This window comes from Cyprinus carpio, chromosome B10 (assembly GCF_018340385.1).
Source record: "Cyprinus carpio isolate SPL01 chromosome B10, ASM1834038v1, whole genome shotgun sequence".
NCBI lineage: Eukaryota > Metazoa > Chordata > Actinopteri > Cypriniformes > Cyprinidae > Cyprinus > Cyprinus carpio.
This window is the reverse complement of record NC_056606.1, coordinates 15,671,737-15,695,198: the sequence shown is the minus strand read 5'-3', so window position 1 is coordinate 15,695,198 and position 23,462 is coordinate 15,671,737. Positions and strand designations below refer to the sequence as shown.

The following is a 23,462-nucleotide window of genomic DNA, read 5'->3' as shown; positions in this document are numbered from 1 at the left end:
TCCTTGGGGAAAAAAAAATGGTATTTTGAAGAATCTTCACGCAATTTTGACCACACACACACACACACACACACACACACACACACACACACACACACACACACACACACACACACACACACACACCACATGTATGTGTATTTGTGTGAATATATACTGTATGCACTGTATATTTATTGGTCCTAATACAGAGACCTGAGGCACACCACAATTTCAGCCTATCCCCCTTTTGATCTGTTTGTAGAGGGAATTTAAAACCTCCTCCTCTCTTCATTTCTCACTCATTCATCTCTCTTGCTTTCTGTCTCTTTCTGTCTTTTCCCTCTTCTGTGGATATTATGTCTGAAATAATGGACCACAACAGTATTGCATTGAAGTGGGGCTGACACATGCATTCCACAGAAGCTGACTCACACACACGCATACACGCTCCTTGCTGATGCTTTTGATCACATGAGGGTTATATGGCTATGCAGGCTAGGTTGGAAAATGTCTTTTGAACACCATCAGCAAAACCCTTAGAGCCTTTTAATCTGGGCAGAGTATATCTCTTTCCAGCAATCAGATGGAGCTTTACTGTTCTGTTTTCCTTGAATGTACACAAACATATTAGATTTCTGCACAGAGCAGCAGTTAGAGACAATATTATTTTGTACTTTTGTAATTTGGGGGTTTTAATATACATTTATTTCTTTTGGAGCTTCAAAGTGTGTGTTCAACTTCAGGAAATTTATTTTTATTACACATTTATCTAACAAATGTATTTTTCCCCTTTTCATTATATAGGTCACAGGTTATTTTATTTTAGATTTTTTTTCATTGTAGATTTCAATGTGTTAATTTTTTTTTCTACTGTTCAAATACCTTTCATGTTTAGACTTCATTGTTTCATTGTTTTTTATTGTTAATCTCAAAAAAAAAAAAATGGAAATAATAATTTTAAATGTAACTTTAGTCTGAAAAATGAAATAAACAAACCATTTCGAAATGTGTGTAAAAAATTTTTTAGCAATCTTTATAAAAATTACAACATTCAGCATGATTTCCACCACAACCAACAATTTTGTACCAAATAGCATTTTTATAAAAATGTATTGTACTCGATTAGTGTACCATGATTGTGATGAAATACAAAAAAAAAAGATAATTAATATTGTAAATAATATTTTAATTGTATTTTTTTTTAAAGTTCACAAGGTCAGAGTAGTTCAAGAAAGTTCATAGTTCAAGAAACACCCATAAATGTACTCAAGCACAATAACAGTTTACCAGATTGTGGAGTTTCACAATTTCATCATTAAACTCTGTCAGGCATTTTGTAATCTAAGCATGTCTTATCCTGCTCCGTTATCCAAATTTCAAGTCAGGAGTGTTTTGATTATATGGTCTTATCTTTTATTATAATGCTGAGCCGTTATATTTATGTAAAAAACCCCTACAAGCATTTTTTGAATCTCAATTAGTTTTATGTTGCCTGTAGAGGAAATGGTTTTTTATAATGATGAAAGACTATGTTTTATGATGGTACAATTTAGTAGACTGCCATCAAAATGAGACACACCTACCCCCTGTACAAACACATGAGACTACCTGTTCATTCACCTCATTCCCGTATTTTCTCTCTCTTTTATTCTCTCCACCTGTCTCCGTTCATCTCCTCAGAGGAGGCGTCGTCTACCAAGCATCAGGGTCTGGAGTCTGAGCGCAAGTCTTTGACGGAGTTACAGAAGGAATGCACTGCCAAAAGGTGAGTGATTGGCAACCTGCAATTATCCGGCCCTCTCTTTTCTCTTTTTCATCCCTCGTTCTCTACCCTCCAGTCCAGTGGTCTCACATCTGTCAGACATTACCGTGATGGGCCGCAGAATCTGGTACTCCTTCGTTCTGTCGCTTTTTTTTTGAGAGCGCTTTGGGAGATTAGACGATCAACTCAAGCAGACTGAGGGCATGCTGGATATATTTGTGTTTTCCCACCCACTCAAATTGCATCGTGTGACAATAAGCAGATTATGTTGTGTCAGTGCTGATGGGTTTGACACGACCCAAAGGGTCACACACAGTGGGTTGACCTCTGAAATAATGCTTTTGTATGACTGGTGGTGTTCCTCAAACTCTTGTTTGAAGTATGGATGTCAGGCCTCGGGTAATACTGCAATAAACATTGCTATCATTTGTTATTTTTGTCCACTTTGCCTTTTAAAAAAAAAAAAAATTTATAAATGTCAGCAGTCAGAAGGGGGAAATGGGATCAAGAAATTATATAATCCAGTCTTGAACTATATTTAATATTTATTATATTTATTCATATATGTGTTATGTTTATGCAATATATTTGTTTATATTAGCCAACAATTTGGAATAATAAAATTGCATCCTTGCTGAATACAAATATTAAATAATTAGTTAAATAATTATTTTTTTTACTTACCCCAAACTTTTAAATGATAGTGTATCATGGTTTCCACAAAAATATGAAGCAGCACAACTGTTTTCAACATTAATAACAATAGAAATTTGCTTCTTGAGCAGCAAATCAGCATATTAGGATGATTTCTGAAGGATCATGTGACACTGAAGACTGGAGTAAAGCTACTGAAAATTCAGCTTTGCATCACATGAATAAATTACATTTTAAAATATATTAAAATAGAAAAGAGTTATTTTAAATTGTAATAATATTTCACAATATTACTGTTTTTACTGTATGTTTTCAGTATTTTTCTGTAGTTTTTTTTAATTTATTTTAAAATATAAATACAACTTTAAATTCATTCCCCTTAAAGTATTGCCACTACCGTCACACACATTCAGACAGATGTCTCTGGGCGTTGAGTTGCATCTCATGCTGTTTTTGGCACATTGGAGACCCACTTCCAGTAGAGACAGATCAAGTTATGTTCACAGTTTAACAGTGGTTAGATAGAAATGTTTTGACCGGATTTTGGAAGGTGTAGAGCAGGCCTGGTGGACCCACATGTAAGCAATAGTCCAGTGAGGAAGGTATATCCTTCATACCTCATCATTACTTCCTTCCTGCCTCTCTTTCATGGCTGTAAATGAATACCGCATTATCCTCTATCATTACTCTTCATCTTTCTCCTCAAGTCACAGACCCAGTAGCTGAAAGCTGAACATGAAAAGTAAACATTTTTTCAACCCTTTGCACCTCACCTAGACAGGTCTTGGTTTTAGCTGTGCCCGTCCCCCAGCCTCTCCCCGTCCTGAGGTAATGGTGTGTCCCCTTCTTGACAGATGTGTCCTGATTAGGGTTGGTTGTACCACTGGAGGACGGGGTCAGAGTGAAGGAAGTTCATTGTAATTTGGCAGTTATGATAATTGAGTAGTTCTTACCTTTATTAGAGAGATGATTCAGAGCATCATTAGCGAAGTTCCTAAGGCCAATATAAACATTGCAATTAATACTACTTCTCTTTCCTCTTCTTTTCTTTTTTTCCTCTTTCTTCTTCATGTCATTTGGAATTCCTGTTATTTCCTGTCTTGTGACTGACTTCTGCTAGTTATACAGTAGCCCCAATTTTGGACACTAAAACTGTGAATTTCTTTTTATTAGAGAAATATAAATATCAGTAAATATCCATATGACATCTGCACACAAATGCTGCTTGAACTTTTCGCAAGATTATTATTATTATTATAAATAATGACAACAGTAATTAATGTCATTTAACTTTTATTATTATTCATTATTAATAAGTTATTAATTTATTATTAGTAATATTAATTTATTGCAATAAAAATAAAATATTAAATCATATCAATCTAGAAATAAAAGTAAATGATGATGATAATAATAACTATATTATAACAATATTATTTATTAGATTAGTATTAATTTAATTTATTTAATGTATTTATTAAATATTTTCATTATTAATTATTAAACTAAAATATTACAATTAATTATTAATATACTACAACACTAATAATATATAAATATGTATGGTATCAACCTAGAAATAAAGAATAATATTAATAATAATAATAATAAAAAATTGTAACAGAACTTGTATAACGTTTTAGCAATATCATTCTTAAGTAATTTATATTGTTTTGTTTAGACTTAATTTGAATATATGGTGAAGTTCTTCTGTGTTTGTTCTTCAACAGAGAGCTGTTTCTAAAATCCAACGCCCAGCTCACCTTCCGCTGTCGTCAGCTTATATCAGAGCTGTCCTACATTTATCCCATTGATGTGGTGAGTGTTTAACTCCACACACAAACAACATCACACTCAAACACGCTCAACAGAAACACTCATAGTGCAGCTTCCTGTTTGTCTTGTTTTGTGCTGATGACTGGAGCGTGTGGCTTGCTGGGAATGTTAGAGGTCAGGGTCTTTGCAGACTCTGGTGTTACTGGCTGTTAACAAGGTTTTGGTTTCCCACCATCTCAGTATGACCTAGAACTACTATTCAGTGCGTACATTGACTGGTACCCGCAGAGTCCCGCTGCCAGTCAAATCAGTTTATAGAATAAAGCCACTGAAAATGAGCAGAAAACCACATTCAGACCAAACTATCCTCTGCCAAGCTCTCTCAGTTGTTGCATAAAGGATTTGATTAATCGGCTGTTCATGCTGTTTCCAGAATTCTGTGCTCACGACTGCCTTTCTGTTGTTTTCTTGTTCTCTTTGCAGAACAATCAGAATGATTATGTGATTTGTGGTGTAAAACTGCCCAATTCTGAAGACTTTCAAGGTAAGTTTGGAGTTTGGCAATTAAATATATACGATGAACATTTCCTGTTGTTCAAGTTGTGACAGACTGATTTATTAATTAACCAATTAATTGATCAATATTTGCTTTCAGTCAGTCCAAAAATCTAGTCCGCTTGAAAAAAAAAAAAAAAAAAAAACTCATTTTCTGTTCTCTAATAAAATCTTTAAAGATTTTTTTTTTTTCAATCATACGAAGCAGAAGGAGGGATCTTTGTATTAATATTTCTCATTTGTTATTTTTTTGTATTTTCCATTTTTTGTTTTAAATTGAAAGGTTTAGTAATTTTGTTGTGTTTTTGTCATTTTTATTATTTTTTGTCATAAGAAATTACTATTAAAGAAATTAACAAAATATATTAAAATATAATTATATTAAAATATATATTATAATATTTATTTGTATTTTCAGTTTTCGTTATATTGAAATAATGTATTGTATTATGTATTTTTTACACACACACACACACACACACACACACACACACACACACACACACACACACACACACTTTTTTTTTTTTTTCAAGTTTAGTTAACCTGAGCTGATGAATTAGTTGATATTTGGCCATTTTAAAATGAAAATGAGGCCCGCTTGGCTCCAAAATATTGCTCATATCAGTAAAATAATGCACATTTGTTACAGTTCAGGTTTTTATTTTTATTTTATTTTTTTGAGTGCATTTTCATAAACTTTTCATTCAGTTTCAGGAAACCGTTCATTTTGAATGTCTCATTTGATGTCATTAAATTGCATTCAATACATACACTATATGTCTGCATAAAAAAGTGGGAAATATTTACTTTAGATTTCTCTGTATTAGTAACTGTGAATTTCCACCATCACCTTCTGAATGAAATCAAAATGAGATAGAGCAAATCTAAACTCATCTGGAGAGGAGCTCTTGAATCCCCAGTCAGTTCTGCTTCACTGGCTGCAATTCCCTTGATTTCTGGGTTTCTTCAGTCTGGCTGTGGATCACAGGCTCCAGGCCATCAATCAATCCTCCTCCTCTGTTCTGATAAATGGAGCCCTGTGTCCATGGAACCCTTCAGCTTGTGGTTACGAGTGAGATCACTCTAGTCAGTTATTCACACAGCAAGAACCGTGGTTGGACCTTCTGACTTCTCGTATTATATAAGAGAAAAGGATTTTATTAGGGCATTCATCTCCCAGTACTATAGTTAGGCTTTTGGGCTTTTTAATAAGGAGAATGAATTGTGTGTGATGGGTACAAGTGATGTTCTTTGTTGTGCTGGCTGTGGGGAGAGTTATTCATCTCATTTCCCATGAGTCCTTTAGGCAACACTGTATGTGTCGCAGGGAATCAGGTTTGGCTTTTTTCAGGCAGGAGAGGCATGACTTCAAAAGAAGAGAGGTTAATGGAAGCCAGGTTGAACCGCGCACTCAACGACACGCATGTTCACATACATGCATATGCAGTCTTTCACATATGTGGCTATTGTTTGGCACAGTTTCTCATGCATTTTGAAAGCACGGCAACTCTTTTGCATATACAACGTATTATACTAAATAAATCTCACACAGCTTTCCATAAGTGATATGGTCTGTGTCCACAGCTTATTTTCTTCATTTGGAAGTATGTGGCTGTTCTAGCCTGGAAACCTTCTGTAAGCTGAAATGTAGTGAGTACATTGAAGCACGTGTAGTTGTAGGGATGTCTGGGAAATGTAGTTTGGATGCAAAGTGTGTTTTTTTATGAAAAGTGTGGTTTTTATGGCAACTTTTAAGAGGGAAAAAAACTTTTTGCATGATTTTTTTTCACAACCCATAATAACCTGTTATCCTTTCAGTTGCTTAGCAACCAAATATTTTTTGTTTGGCATTTGGGCTTTTTGTTAGAATTTGCTAGAAATGCTCTGAAAGGTTGCCGTTCAGACAGTAATGGAGCCATCGGAGTGATTTAGATTGCATATAATTATTTAGGAAATGCACACGTATACATATTTAAAGACTGAACACTAGCATTAGCCGATCCTTGTTTTTTTTAAAGTAGCTTTTTGCCTCTGGTGATGCCTTTGACCCCATCAGGAAAGGGCACCGCTGGGATGAACTGAAGTTTTGCATGGTATTAGGTTATTATGTGGCTCCTTATAACTCAAATGCCCTAAGGAGACTGAACAATCAGCTTCCATCAACTTAACCAATGGCCTCTGATTTATAACCTCAGATTGGAGTGAATTAACTTCAATTGTTGTGACTCATCCTTTAAAACAGAATGTACAAATCTTGACCTCAAATGAAATTGAGCTTGTAGGCTTGTGTAAATAATGAAGAACCATTTTGTATTAATAATATTTTTTTGCATTGCGACATTTAATGTTCTCTTAAACAAACAGGTTTGACAAATAATAAAGTACTTAATTTATTGTGTTATATAAATATAATTTTTTTAGACACTATAATATTAATAGTATTTATAATTATTCTAACATGTCATTAGAATATTATTATTTAATATTCAGTATTGTAATTATTTGCTTTAAGTTTGTGTTTTTTTTAATGTATTTTATTATATAAAATTCTATACTGAGAATTAATTTGTAACAAATATATAACTTATTAGAGACTGTATTATTATTATTATTATTATGTATGTATAATTAAATGTTATTAAAATATCATTTTAAAGTCTTTAAGAATTCAACATTGTAATTTTTTTAATGAATCAATGTTTCATTTTTGGGTATTTTATTATAAAAAAATCTATGAGAATGAATGTTGTAATAAATATATAACTTATTAGACACTATATTATTAATATTATTTATGATTATAATAAATTCGTTAAATGCTATTTAAGCTGTAATTAAGTAATGTGTTTTGTTTTATGTATTTTATTATGAATATACATTTCTATAATGAGAATGAACTGTTATAATGCAGAGGCATTACAGTAATGTGAACAATGTCACAATGCAAAAAAAATAAAAATAAAATTTGTGATTCTAAAAGTAGGATTCAGTATTTCTTTCCTTTTTGATTTTCGGTGGTTAAATGTGACCCAGACTTTTTTTTCGAGATTCAACTGTCTTGTTTGAGTTCTATTTTCTGTGCAATTTTCTCTTCTTTACACTTTTTTCCCTGTGTTTTCTTCTGTTTGCTGCAGCAAAGGATGATGGGAGTTTGGCGGTGGCTCTGGGTTATACGGCACACCTGGTGCTGATGATATCCTGCTTCCTGCAGATTCCGCTCAGGTATCCAGTCATCCACAAGGGTTCCCGCTCCTCCATCAAAGACACCATCACTGACAAACTCACAGAGAAGGAGAGAGAGTAAGAATGATTTTCAGATTCTTGAAGTTTTATTGCTTAGTATTTAATTCAACTACATTCTTCATAGCTCTGTATCACAGAAACCTTTTTTATTATTATTATTAATAGTGGACAGTAGAAAAGCATCAAAAGCAAACCAATTGATTTATCGTATGCATTCCGCTCTAAAAACGTTCTTCCTTGAACACAGGAATATTTATGCATCTTTTTGCACCTGTGGTTTATGTGTGTGTAATTTGTCCACCTGTTTGGTTCAGTATGTGTGTTCAGGGCTGGTTTAAGGCCCTTCTTGGATTAAACGCTACTTAAGCGCCACAGGGTTCTGACTTTCATGTGCCCACCTCGCCTCCCTTTCATCCATGCCTCTTTAACTCTCTTTTCTTTCATCTTTTTACCTCATCCTCCCTCTCAGTAGATTACCACGTCTGCTGCAGCATGGGAGATAAATAACTGGAAAGATAGAAAGAGGGTCTCATTGGTGTCTTAAATTTGTATTTGAGCGTTTTTGTGTATCTTACTAATTGACATTGTCAAAGCTGCATAACTTCATGATTGAGATGTTAGCAGATTTACAGTGTGTTTTTAAATTTGCAGTTTTTTTTTTTTTTACGTGCAAATTATTTTTTTTCTTGTTTATTTTATTTATTTCAATTTTGGCCTTTTTTGTCAGTTTTGTATGGAAGCCCATTTCAGCCACGAAATAAAGAATTGCTACCATTTTTCCTCAATAATTCTGAGAAAAAAGTCAGAATTGCGAGAAATTAACTTAGAATTTGCAGAGTTTCTATTTTGCAAATCTGACTTTTTTTCCACCAGAATTCTGAGTTTACATCTTAAAACATTAAAAAGGTAATCACAGCTTTTTATCTCAAAATTCTAACTTTTTTTTTGCAATTGCAAATTTATAGTTTATATGTTTATAAGTTTATATGTCGACTTTTCTTCTCAGAATTGTCAGTAAGCATCATGCAGTTGCAATTTAATATAAACTCTGTGTTACAGGTGCATTGTTGTTATTTGGTGACAGTAATATTAGATGCACTACTACTTCTAAGGTTCATTCTATTCCTCCAAATCTGACATCCATCCTATGTCTGTTTATAGCTCTAGCAGCTAGAGTGACATTTCATCATCTTATGGGATTCTTTCACAACTCTTAAAACCACCACGTATGCTTGGTCTGCCATGGATACAGTTCTTTCCCCTAATCTTCATAGTTTCATGTTAAATTGCATCCTCAGGGTGTGATGTTGCCCTACCATGTGTTAAGATGCTTGTAATTTGACAGATGCACACTCTTCGGGCTTGGCCTGTGGGGTCCGAAGACCCTGGCATTTTAATGGCAGAATGTGTGGGCACTGCAATTACAGCTCCGGCTACCTCATTCAAATTATTGTTTTTCTGTGTTTGGGTGCCGTAACTAAGCAGGAGCGATCCAAGAAACGAGGCTGCTGGTGTGTGCTGATTACATGTCTGCGGTGCACATGCCCAGAGAGGTATCACATTCCTGCATTCCGCACATGGTGAAAAGCCCCTTAATGAAACTCCCAGTAAAATTGGATTGTTATAATCAGATGGGCCCCCTTTTGAATGACAAGGTCGAGATGCCTTTCTCCGCTTTTGATGTAGGATTAATGGCTGATTTCAACAGCTTATAAATGAGGAGGATGAAGAGGTAAGAGAGAGGGGGCAGAAAGAAAGATCCTGGATTGTGCCAGCCCTTCCCCTCGTGCTGTGTGATGGCTTGATCACTCTGCAGCTAGGGATGGGCACAAGTGCTCGGAAATGACTCCGAAAACACTATATTTGCATGCCTTGATTGATTTTTTTAAACATGTGTTGTGATTTTTTTTTTTTAATCCATGCATTCAATGTACAGTTTTTGTCAGTTCATGCATTCCTTGGAAACCAAAGCCATGGTATTGACATTACTAGCACCATGTTCTATTTTTTGTGCCACAGGAAACTTGTGGTTTGATTGGGACACTCTTAAAAAACAGGTGGTGTGAAACTGAAATAAATGAGATGAATGAGATCCAATGTACCACTGAAGATGTCCATCTAATAATTATAGTAATAATAATTGTATTAAATAATGTTAATATACACTACTATTTAAACATTTTGGTCTGTAGGATTAAAAAAAAAAAAGAAAAGTATACTTTTATTCAGCATGGATGCATTAAATTGATCAAAAATCACAATAAAGACATTTATAATGTTACAAAAGATATAAAAGAGCATAAAGTTACAAATAAATGCTCTTCTTCTTTAACTTTCTGTTCTTCAAAGAATTCTGAAAAAATAGCATGGTTTCCACAGAAATATTAAGTATAACAACTGTTTTCAACGTTTATAATAGTAATAATATATCAGCATATTGAAGGATCATGTGACACTAGGGACTGGAGTGAAAATTCAGCTTTGCCATCACAGGAATAGATTACATTTAAAAAGATAATAATAATAATAAAAAAAAAATGTAATAAATTAATAATTTTTCACAATATTACTGTTTTTATTGTATTTATGATCAAATAAATGTAGCCTCTGTGAGCATAAAAGACTTCTTTTTCTAAAAAAAAATATTTTGAACTGTAGTGTACATTGAAGCGGATAATATCTTAAAACGTTTAGATTAATATTTTTGATTATGCAATTTAGCATTTATTTAAATCCATCTAACTTGGGGTGTTTGCATTAAACTACACATTATTTTATAATAAATACAACTATCTAAAAGCTCGTTTGAAAGCAGCTGTCAAACTACTGTAAATGTATTTCAATCCAGATATTCTGTCATCATTTACATAACCTAACTTTGTTGAAAGCTTTTATGAGGTTTGGAGCAACATGACGGTGAGTAAACGATTACTAGATTTTCATTTCTGGCTGAACTATCCCTTTAAATTATCAGCTTAGCTACTCTTCAGCTCTTTTACATAAACAATTTTTTTTTTTTGAAAAAGATAATATTGTGTGATTTATCTGTCGAGTCCTCCAGCAGTAGAAATGACCACATCCCTAGCTGCGGCTGGCTCGGATTAGGCCTTGAACATTTCGGATTCTCAGTTATGTCTTGTGCAGACGTCCCCCACCAAGCATCCCGATTTATTGCGTTCCACATTGATGTCTAGATCTCTAGATATTCTGCAATTTTCAGCCACGTGAATGTAACTCAATAGGCCGTATTTCTGCGGAGCACCAGTGAAGGACAAGCCTTTACAAGGTTCACAGACAGTACATTCGGCCGCCCACCTCCCGCTCTGCCAGTCACAGCGCCTCCCTGGAGACAGTGCTGTTATGAAAGTCAAACAGCAATCAGGACACACTCTTGGTGACCCCAGCCCGTGTGTTTGTGAATGTACGCTTGTTTGCGTGAGGGGCGGCTATTAGCAGCAGCTGAGCAGGGGGTGAAGCCCCCATGTATGTGTGTTTGCAGATGAATCAGGTGCTGCTGAGACGATGAAGGTCTAACCCTTCAGAAGTCGGACTCCAAAGCTCATTAAGGTATGAGTTACAAGGAGGAGAACAGAGGGACCTATGTGGCCCTCATAATTAACTCCGCACGAGCCAGATCCTATTATCCCCGCTTCTGCCGTGACCTTGTGACCTCCACACACCATAACTTACAGCAATATGAGCTGTAATCAGCCCCAACGTGTCGTTGTTTAACATTGTGTCAGCCTTGCACTTGATAAATACGGTTTAAATCATCTTCTCTATCTCTCTCATAGCCTGCTGGTCTGGCGTTCATGTGTCTGTCTCTGTCGTAGCAGGGTCTTGGGTTTGTGTAGTGGGTGTTCTCTGAGCTGCAGTTTAGGCAGTCCATTCATCTCCTTCAGTTTGGGAAGATACACTGGAGGTCTTTATTTACTGCACTTACTGTAGGACTTTTCTTTGTAGCCTGTGGTCTGCAGCCAGACAGAGCAAATCAAGTTGTCATTTTGGAGCTCTATAAGTAAGTAGTCATTTAACAGATGCTTTTATCCAAAGCGACTTCAAGTGCACTTATTATAGGCACTCGCTCAAGACAGGGCTTTGCAGAATTCAGAATTGAAGAATTCTTTTCAATTCATGAGTGTGAATTTGAATGGAATTGACCACGTCTGTATGGCTGTCTATTGTTTTGTTTTTTTCTGTCTGTCTGTGAGTCAATCAATTTTTCAATCCTGTCTAAGGGAATCACATCTATCTATCATTCTGTTGTTCTGACTATAGTTCAGTCTATCATTCTGTGTGTCTGTCTATCGTTCTAGCTATCGTTCTATTATTCTATTTATAGTTTAATCTATCATTCTGTTGGTGTCTGTCTGTCTGTTGTTCTAGCTATAGTTTAATCTATCATTCTGTCACTATCTATCTGTCATTCTGTCCATAATATCTATAAACTTTAAGCCTTTTAAACTTTCTCAAAATTTTTAAACAAGACAAAATTCTCTTTTCTAGTTAAACATTACATTTATTTGAACAATTTTAATTCTACTTCCTTACATTGCAATTCTTCGTCCTGTTTGTCACCTCTATTCTGATTCATGTCATACTCAGGAGTTGATTTGAAATGTAAAGTCTTTCACAATCCAATTCTGAAAGCCACACAATCATAGTTTTCTCAATTTCAGGGTCAAACCTACAACCAGCTTTGGTTACCAGCTCAGATCTTTTAACACTATGCCTTCCAACATCCAGTTTTTAGACATTTCTTACTATTGTGCATAACGAGACCATTACTGTTCCCACAATCTTAGGTGACAGTGAGGTGGCCCATAAGCTGGAACAACCTCTGACCTCACCTCCCTCAAATTGTTTAGGGGTTCATCCGATCGCCCAGTGTGTGTATACACAGATCGAACTGATGTGACCATCCCAGGCCAAGATTTATCCATCTGATGATAAAGCTGTCAGGACAGTGATTGTGAATAAAGATAAGTGAAGTGTGAGTATTGTGGCCATAATCACTAGTCATTAGTCACCGATGTACCATCCTGGAGCCAAAAATCTTAGTAGATGAACTTAGAGTTGATTAGCTGAACTCAAATGAAGAATTATTCCGTCATTTTCCACATCCAGTCACAATTGACCTGTTTCTGTAGGACTAGGATTAACCGATTCCATGATTAATGAGATGTTGGAGAAATGTTATTAAGAATGTGACTTGTTTTTCTATACGTTCACTTACTAAAATGATAATGTTATCTTCAGAGCTTAACAGTTGATAACAGCCTACTGTGTATATAAATTGTGATCTAGAATTGTCAGGCCACATTCCCAGTGTCATAACTGTGAAGCATTTGGAGATCTTGTTTTTCTATACTGTCATTTTTTGAAATTATAATGGCTCCGTTTCAAACCCTAGTGAACTGACTACAGTTGAAATCATGATAAAGCATCATGTGCACTCTCACTGCAAAAATTGTTCCAAAATGTAAGGAAAATAAGGCTACTATCTGAGAAACATATTTAAGACAAATTCTACACTAGGTTTTGAAACAGAGCCGATGTTTCCTTGTCATGTATGGTTATGTAGAACTGTACGTCACTTTAGCTGTAATTGTAGAATCAGGCCACATTCCAAAGTCACTTTTTAAGTCATTTCAGTGTTTACTTGATTTTACAGCTGCTTAAATTGTGCAGGGCTCGTCCATTAAACCTGAACATTCGCTGTAATATCGACCCACCAGTCTCGTAAATGAAATCTGACGAATCCCATTCCGACCATAAAACCATAATTTTCAACGTGCAACCTTCTTTGCTTCTTATTAACGCTCTTCCATCCACTACTTTAGCCAAACCGTTGATCTAAAGTTACTTCAACTGCTGCAATAATTGGATGGACAGGAATTGGCTCTCAATAACATTCCGCATCCAAGGTCAGCCCTACATGGGATTGAATGCATTAACTTGAAGTTAGCAGCTCTGACCAATAAGCTACCACCACCCCATACCTTTGCTTTCTTTTCCTTTTCTTACCATGCATATTAGAGCGATTGTGTCCCAGTGAGACTGTCTTGGAGTGCAGCTCTGTGGTTCCTTCCTTCCTTCTTCACCTTGGATGCCTCATCTCTGAGCAAATGATGCAGTTTGGAGTTTTTTCGCTCCTATACCAATTTGATCTACTATCCTCTTTTCTCAATGTAGCACTAAAAATACACACAGTTCTTTTTGCATAACATTCTTTGCGATCTTGGAAGCTTCTCTCGACCCCCTGGATGCATTCTTGAAATGCAGTGGACTCTAACAACATGTTGCACCCACATTTCTTCACTTCTAAACCCATCACTGCATGGCTGATTTCCGCAGAGGCCTGGAGATGCGATCCAGATGTACTCTGGGTGATGGAGTCCAGAGATTGTCCCATTAAACCTAAGCCTCACTCTCATATTGGCTTTTATTGAGAACTGTATGATGGCGCTCTCCACTTTTTCAGAAGGACTTTATGACAAGCGTAAAAATGGAAGTAGGAATTGACGCATCGCTCCATGAGTCCATCGCTCCATGAGCCATCTTGGGCTCCCAGACTAGAGAGGGTGGCCGTGAGCTCAAAGGAAAGGAAAATTATTAAAGGATCATTTGATGATATCTGCTAAGATGGGCTGTACTTCCTTTTTAGGGTTGACTGGTTGTGTTTTATTTTCATCTTTGAAGGGCTCGCAGATCAGTTCCTCCTTGTCTGGATGCATGTCATGAGCAACTCCTAATTGCAGACATGTCAAGAAATTGAAGAAATATCAAATCATTGCATTTTGTGAGCAGTGTGATTCATAACATAATGAGTTCTTGAAGGGATAATATCATCTGAAGACAGTGGAAAGACCCGTCAGTCTTTTATGTGGCCCTCAGGGACAAAGTCCGGCTCTGCCAGAATCAGTTTGATGGGGATAAAAGTAGATAAAAGCACTCATCATAAAGACAGAAGACTGGAGCCAGGCTGTACCCGGCAGCTGAACACCTCATCCCTCTGGCTGTCTTCCGCTCATTTCCATCCCTCGATCTTCTAAATGTTCTTGATTTGTGGATCGTGTCGTGTTTCCATCGTTCTTTAAATCATTCAGCTCTTGTTATTATCTTCAGGTCCGAATTGTCTCCGAGATCTTTGAGCATGTTTTGTGTAGCCGGATTAAACTTGTATATGTTGGGATACCCGTTTATGATGCTTTGAAAGCACTCGCATTTGAAATGGCTTATTTTGATTGCTGTTTATTTTCTTTAAAATTGTCAACAATCTTGTTTGTTAAAAAATCATCTTGTTCTTAGGTGTAGGTCTTAAGTAGTTTTCCAGGCTAGAAGAGGTTTATGTTCTTCATTATGTTTCGTTCTTAGTAGGGCAGCACGACATATTGATAGAATATCAGTTGTTAGCTCATTTATAATTTTATATGCATTAATAAAATAGTTTTATAATTTAATAATATTAACTCCTGCTGCAGTTTTCCAGACAAGCTCCGATCTTCATTACGAAGTTTCACTGTTTGCATCCGTCTGGTGTGCGACTGGGCCTCGATGAGAGTTAAGGGAATACTTCAGCAGCCTGCCGGTTGGTGGGTGGTCGGAGCGGATCATGCATAAGTCCAGGGACTGTTGATAATCTTCCCAGCTACTCCAAATGACCTGCACTAATGTATACTCTCCACAAGCCTCGACACATGTGTTCCGCCTGCCTGTTTACATATAATAATTGATACTCCAAACGTACATAATCATTTCATCCTAATGCTGTTTCGTGCCGGTGCATATTCTATCTCACAATCCTTGGTTCTTTCCGGCGCACACACTTGTTGCTTCTCCTTTTTTGATCGCACATATATGTATGCAACGTACCTTTCAGCGTTCCTTTTCTGCACATTGTTCATTCATTCGCCCGGGAAATAGAGAACATTCCCCATAACTATAGTGTTTTTAATGGAGTTTCAGGCGTGGGGAGTCATAAATCAACCTAGCTGCTTTTAAACAAACACCTGCCTCCAAACTGTCACAGCTAATGGCAGCACTTGCCGTATAAATCAACCATAGCTGTAACTCCCAATATCTTAGAAACGATTACACTGAGCATCTGCCATGCAATGCAGTTTTAATGATCCAGACATAGCCGATAGCCCTCGCTGTAACCGTTCTGACATTTTCCGCCTCGCTTTTAAAGTATGCGTGTGTCTTGAAAAGTTCCAAAAGGAATTTGTGGGCCACTTACTCTGTCGTCTTATTTTCTTTATGAGCTGCTGTAAGAGAACAAGGTGCATCCCCCCGCCCCCCATCTGTTTAATTAAGACCAGAAATGGAGCCGGAGAACAGGAAGGGAACACTTTTTACTGTATGTTATAGTTATTTATTATGCTATCCATCTGAACTTTCTCATATATATACCATTTAATAAGTCAAACATTTCTATTGCTGGTGCGTGTGGAATGTTTGTTTGCATAATAATGTTTGCAGATGATTTTAAAATGATCAAGGCAGGACTAAACAAACTGTAGTATAAATTACAGTGGCTCTGTAAGTATTTGGACATTTATTTCACACTTAAATATGTAGGAATGTGTTTGCATTAAATAACATCGCTCACCAAGTGTAATTTTTTAAAGTCGGCATTAATGAAAGTTCACCCAATTTGTTTTCTAAATGGATAGTCTAGATCCTATTTTAAACAATTTATCCTTGCATGTTTCTTTTTTTTTTAATTATCTAATGTTTAATCAAAATTTCTTAACTGAACCTTCCAGTGAAATGACTGGACGGTTCTGTTAGTTCAGTTAGTCCAAACATTTAGTCTGGTTAAACCCAGCCCCCCGAAAGCTCATGTTTATCTGTGTCTTTTTTTGTTTGCAACACCCATATCTCAACATCCAATCAGCAACTGATGCATAGAATCAAGGCCACGTCCTGCAGTTTTTCTTTTTTAGTAAGCCACTGTAAAAATCTGTCACTATTTCCATTTCCCTAACAATTTAAAGAAAGACAGCACTAGTGAAGTTGCAATATTTGTGGGATAACAAGTACACCTCAGGATTTCAAGAGGCCTGATAAAGTATCAGTAAGGTCCAACCAAGATTGTATTGTGTTTCTGGTGGCACCATGTATTTTGGCTGTGGTACGCTCCAAAAGGGCAATGTCCAGTAAGTATGACATCCATGTCGATCTAACTGGGGTAGATGGATCCAACCACAATTTTAAAATAACCTTTTTGGCAGCAGTAAGAGCAGCAGACAGGATCCTTTTTTGATTGACAGATAATGACAGTGACGAATCATCCAGAAAAAGAAAAAGCAGTGGGTCCTTTTGGATCTGAGTCTTCAGAAAATCCGACAAGAAGTCCTGTACCATGGACCAGAGCAATACAATACAGTCCCAGAACTGTATTGTATATACATAATATTATGTATATATGTATATATGTATATATATATACATAATATTATGTATATATGTGCCTTGACTTGAGCTGTTACACAGGTGACAGAAAGGGTCAGACTTTCTTTTCATTTTATATAATAAACAGGGAGTGGCATATGCCTTATAGATTAACTTATAATGAAAAATTTGGTGAGCTGGGTTTTTAGAGGTAGCAAAACAATTTCCCCAGACATTGTCCCAATCAATCACGGTGTTAAGTGCTCTTTCCCAGAAACCCTCAGTCGTACCACAAGTGATTTATAAATTATACTCACAACACCTCTAGAAGCCATACTAGAATCTAGCCAATTTACCATAGGATGAGGAGATATTTTAATCGAAAGGGTACTTTCTTAGATATTCCAGTGAAGGGTACATCCTGTATACTCAATAGGTAGATAATGTTAGTTTCTAAAGCCCACCATGGGACAGGGGAGTCAACATCTAGCCATGTCCTAAGTGGCCTCATCTGGTATGTTAAATAATAGGACCAAAAATCTGGTAGGGATAAGCCACCATGAGGTTTTAGCCTGTGCATAGATTTAAGGTGAATTCTAGGCCGTTTATTATTCCACAACACTTTTAATATTGCTGTATTGATCTCTTTAAAATATCCAGTAGGTGGTGTCAGAGGTAACACTGAAAATAAAAAGCTTAGCCTCAGAATTATATTCATCTTAATGGTGGCTATCCTTCCATGAAGGGGACATAAGTACATAATCAATCCTTGAATAATGCTTATGATGAGCTGAAAAGAATGTATAAACCCTAGCACCATCATTTTGTAAACGCCAGACATCGCATATATTGGAATGTCACAAAAATGAATTAAAATATCCAGAGATCACTGAATCAGATTAGAGGCATGAGATCTGTCTAACTGGGGATCCAACACAGCATTAAAATCACTCCCTAACACCACAAGACAGTCCTCTAAACTCACAACTAAACGTAATAATTCTTGAAAAAGTTATGAATCACCCTCAGTGGGTGCATATGGAGACATAAAAGCATATTTAGTATTATTTAGGGAAACAACAACATGAGTGATTCGGCCTTCTGTATCATTACCGGATCTTATAATTGAAAAAACAATATTACGCTTAGACACTATCAGCACCCCTTTAGATTTGTTGACAGCCGAAGAGGAAAAGAACACTTTAAAGTATTTATTTTGGAAGCGATGCACGTCCGTTGATTTCAAATGAGACTCTTGTATAAGGGCAATAGAGACCTTTTTGCATCTTAAGTAATCTAAGCATTTGGTTCACTTAATAGGGCTATTTAACCCATTAACGTTCCTTTAAATAAGATCTTATTTAAAGCAAAAATAACTACATTGTTATATAGCATTACCATGAAATAAAATTATATATATTGTGATGTAAGATTTTGGTCATTACCAACCCCCCCACCACCCCCTCACCCCCTTACTAGTAACCACTTGGCACTGTTCTTTCCAAGCCACTAGCTGCTTCTATAGGTCAAAGGTCATAAAGAGTCATCAAAGGTCATCAATATAACCAGTCTCTGGTCTTTTTATTTCAAGATTTACTTTTTTGTAACAAAAAAACTTTTGTACTGTTAAATGAAGCTGATTTCCTGTTTATGTGTATGTGATAAAGCAGAAGTGATTGCATTAGTTGGTCTGTTGAGTCTGCTTTAGAGTGGTCAGGTCTTGGCTGAACACCCGCACTTTGTCATAGAGCAGTTAAACAGAGCATAGAGCTTGTGTGCTAATATGAGGTCATGAAATGATTATGAGGTGCCGCACACAAAACATACACTCACTCCAAGTGTGTGTAAACATCCGGTCTCAAAAGAGCTTTTTGTAATTGTACATGCCTGTCTCATGTCTCTCTTCTCCTCTTGTTTAGTTACTTGATGATATTGCACTCCTTTGTAAAAAACACTGAAAAAAAAAATGTGGTATAGGATTTATTACTTGGTGTAAAAATTGCTGGTAAACTACACAAACAATTACAAAAGAAAGGGAAAGTAATGCATTGAATTAAACAAGAAATTTTGAAGTATAAAAACTAAAATAGTATTTTCTTGTAAAACATACTTAAAAAGTCTTTGCAACTTGGATAAATAATTTTTTTTACCGTGGAGTGAGGGAGAGAAGATGGAAAAAGTCGGAAGGAAAGCGAATGAGAATCTGTCACTGTCATCTTCAATTATCAAAACCCTTTTTTTATAGAGTAACATTCCAGATCATACTTCAGAAGGAAGTTTCAGCAAATGTGGAAACATGGAGGCTTGTTCTTGCGGTTGTCTTGCCCCGTCACAAACATTTACTGGAAAAGTACAGCTCTGCTACTGATGACCCCCTGTGTTTGAGGTGGGACAGTGATGAACGCAAAGTTGCTATATTAGTATAAGGATATTGGAGTTTTTTTCATGAGATTTATAAGGTGGGAAAAATTGGCTCGACAGCACCCTAAAACCTGTTAGTGAGAGGGCGAGGGGTGAGATATGTCAGCTCCAGTTTTATAAAAATATTCAGTTTTACGATTTTAAATTTTAATTGTTTAAATATATAATTTTTTTTTTCATCAATACATTTTTGTTTTATTTTTATTATAATCAGTTTCTTAAAATTAACAATTATTAAAAAATTTATTGTTAAAACAATATTTAAGATTTTAAAATATTTTGGTTACATTTTTAATTCAATTTGAATGATATTTAAAAAAAACATCTTAAATGATTTTTTTCACAACTTGTGTGAAAAATACATGGCATTTTTACTTGTATATATTTTTTTAAAAATCTAAAAAAGAAAAAAAAATTTCAAGATTTTAAAATAATGTTTTTAAAAATAGTATGACTTGTAAACAAAGACAGTGTGCTATAATTTTTTTTTATGGGCAATTCAGTTTACATTCAGTGAAATCATTTTTCTAGTCTATGGTTCTGAGACAGAGCACTAGCACTCAGACAAGCATCATGGGACACTGTAAAACTGATATCCAGCTAAACTCATCCATTTGCAGTGTGCCTTGTTTTGTGTGACATTTTGTGAGGTGTGGGTTGAATTGTACGTGTTATTCCACCGAGTGAGAGTGAACATTTCTCCAGGTCTCACTGTAATCCTTCACATTTCCAATAGCGATAAAAACCATTCTCATTTCCTCTCCATTTCTCTCCCTTTCTGTCTTGTTACCCGAACACACTTTTTCTCATATGTACATACACATGCTTACACACACGCACACGCGCGCATACTCTCTTCCTGCCCCCTGTTGCTCTGTTATAATATATTTGACTGGACATTCCCTTGAGGAATTCCTGGTGCTCTGTGAACCAGAGTCACAGCAGTATGATCTCACACACACACACACACACACATACACCAGAGAGCGCTCATTAATCACTGTTAGGTGACGGTGTGTGTTTGTGTGTGTGTGAGTGATTTTTGGCTGGCTTACTGTGGTTGTTTCTATGGAATGTTTCTAAGATGTGGCTTGCAAGGATATGATCGGGAACCAAGCGATGTCCAATTCCGATTCTTTTACAATTTGCACTCCTCATTTACTATTATGCTATTAAATCTACAGCGTGAACCATAAAGTAATTCCTCCACGAATGAGCCGGTTCATTTTAGTGAATTAAAAACGCAATCCCAAATGACTCAGAGTGGATTCCAGTGTAGTCAGACTCAAGAATGACTCTCCTGAGCCAATTCTGTTTAGTGAATAAAAACCAAACAGCATAACCAGTGTAATCTGATTTTCGAAAGAATCACTCTTATGAGGCAGTGTAGGTACATTACAGAAGGAATGAATCTGAATAAGTGTGAACAAGTCATGAAAAAATTAGTCTTATGTGTCAAACACATACAGTACAGTGCAAACAGTGTAATCTGACTTACAGATGAATTACTTTTATGAGCCAGTTCTTTTTAGTGAATCAGAACCATACCATACAACCAGTGCAGCCCGATTCACAATAGAATGACTGTAATGAACTGCCATGAATCACAACCAGTGTAGTCCCATTACAGAATGAATGACTCTACTGTAAATTAATTGTTTGTGTTTTTTTAGTGACTCAAACAATACAGCTTACAACTACTGTAACTGTGAGGCTTAAATCCGCCTTTTTTTTTTCAAAAATGTATTCCTTAAAAGTACTAAACAAATTAAAGTAGTGAGAGAATATTGATTAAAAGTGTCTGTTTAATTTATTAAGTACTGTAATTTCAATTTCACTTAAAGTGAATTTTGTTTAGGCTCGCCATTTCTAATAAATGTTTATAATGATTAATTTAGTTAGTTTTATACTTATAGTTTTTTCCTGTTCTGTTCTGGATCTGCTTCAAGATTATGCCCCCCTGTGTCTTACAGGACAGGAAGTATGTGAGAGTGTATGTGTATAAGAGAAAGAATTGTTAAGACAGGAAGTAGAGGGAATTGCGGGGTCTGTCTCCACTCTTCCAAGTTCCAGGTGCTACTGACAAAAAGGCCTCACGGATTACAGAGGAACTTCCGGAAGATCACTCACACCTCTGGGTTGTAGGTGTCTGCCGCCGTAGGCTAAAGTGTTTGAGCCCAGACCGGTTCCAGTCCACGACCTCTCCTACTGAGCCGTTTTGTGAAAATAAAAGATGAATGACTCTATGTCGTACGTTCACAATCGTGCGACTCTTATAACTGGATTCCTCAGGTATGGAGTCTTGAAAACACACACGCAGTGTTTTAACAAGCCTGACAGCGCTGTCAGGAGAGCTTTGTGGTTAAAGTGGTGATGTTTTTGTTGATCACAGGTGGTTAAGCTGGAGGCTTTTCTGTCCTCTTCTTGTTCTGTGTCTCTCTCGCTCTTTCTCTCCCTCCGTGTAAGCTCTTAATAACAGGGCAGTAATGTGGTAGTCTGGTATTAGGGGGCTGCAGTTATGTCAGGTGTTAGTTGGAGCTGCTTCGAGGAGGGTGTAGAATATTCACAAGTTGTCTTTTTGTCTGTTTGTTGAACCATCCAAAGTTTTTTCAGAGGGACTTTCCAACTGGGTTTTTCAGACCATGTTCTCCAATAAAAGTAATAAGATGTTCGGTTCAGGAGGTCTGCATGTTTTTGAAACGTGGCCATTGCTAAAAAACTGCTAACACAATTGGATAAAGTTGATCTTCCTTGTATATTCTGTTTTTATTGTTCTTTCCCACAATTGGCTATAAAAATGTCATACATTTTCTGATCAATTTTATACATTTAAAAAAATATAAGATTAAAGCTTGAAATTCCCACTTTGACTATCACCGATAAGATAAAATAAAATAACCTAAAAAAAAGGGTCACCATTAAAAACCACGGTACTTCAGTTACATTACGTTTTTTTACATTACTAGTTTTTCCTTTTATTTTATTTTATTTTATTTTATTTTATTTTATTTTATTTTATTTTATTTTATTTTATTTTATTTTTAAAATGTATTACTATTTAATACTATTTAAGCAACTGGCAAACACTTATATTTTCTTATAGTAAATATAGTTCTTGTTCCTATTTATTTGTTTTGTTTTGATACTTTGTTTTATTTAGGTTTTTTTTTATTTTTTTTATTTCAACGAAATGAAAACCAAAGCCTAGATCCTGATGGTTTGTTTCAGTCAATTACATATATATTTTTTTTAATATTATTCTTATTTATTGTTATTGTTATTTATTTATTTATTTATTTTATTTTAATGACATTAAGCTGAAGCCTAAATCTAAGATAACTTTAACACTATTGAACTTTATTACTACTCTTTTGGTGCATTGCAAGCACTTATATTTCTTTTTTAGAAGTGCAAATTTAGTTCTTGTTCATATTCATGGCTAATGGTCAATGTTTATATTGATGTATTGCTTCAATATGATGAATGGAGCAACTAAAGATGAGTGTTGCCACATCACAGACTTCCAGTGATCTCTGGAACGTGTAACCTATTGTATTGGCAATATTGGCACAATTTTTAATAATAAAAGCTTTTTTCTGAAGTCTTAAATTCTCAGTAAACGCTTCAATGTGCACCCTTCAGAATTACAATAATAGTCCAGCGTGTT

At 35.7% G+C, this 23,462-nt stretch overlaps 1 protein-coding gene across 1 annotated transcript in view; it reads left to right on the top strand.

Moving 5' to 3' along the window:
• uvrag (UV radiation resistance associated gene) overlaps window positions 1–23,462 on the top strand; it is a 98,545-nt gene that overhangs the window by 33,680 nt on the left and 41,403 nt on the right. Inside the window, exons 9-12 of the mRNA XM_042732801.1 lie at window positions 1,663–1,747; window positions 4,129–4,216; window positions 4,658–4,718; window positions 7,867–8,032. Of these exons, the coding sequence (XP_042588735.1) occupies window positions 1,663–1,747; window positions 4,129–4,216; window positions 4,658–4,718; window positions 7,867–8,032 (400 nt within the window). The remainder of the gene's footprint in view (window positions 1–1,662; window positions 1,748–4,128; window positions 4,217–4,657; window positions 4,719–7,866; window positions 8,033–23,462) is intronic.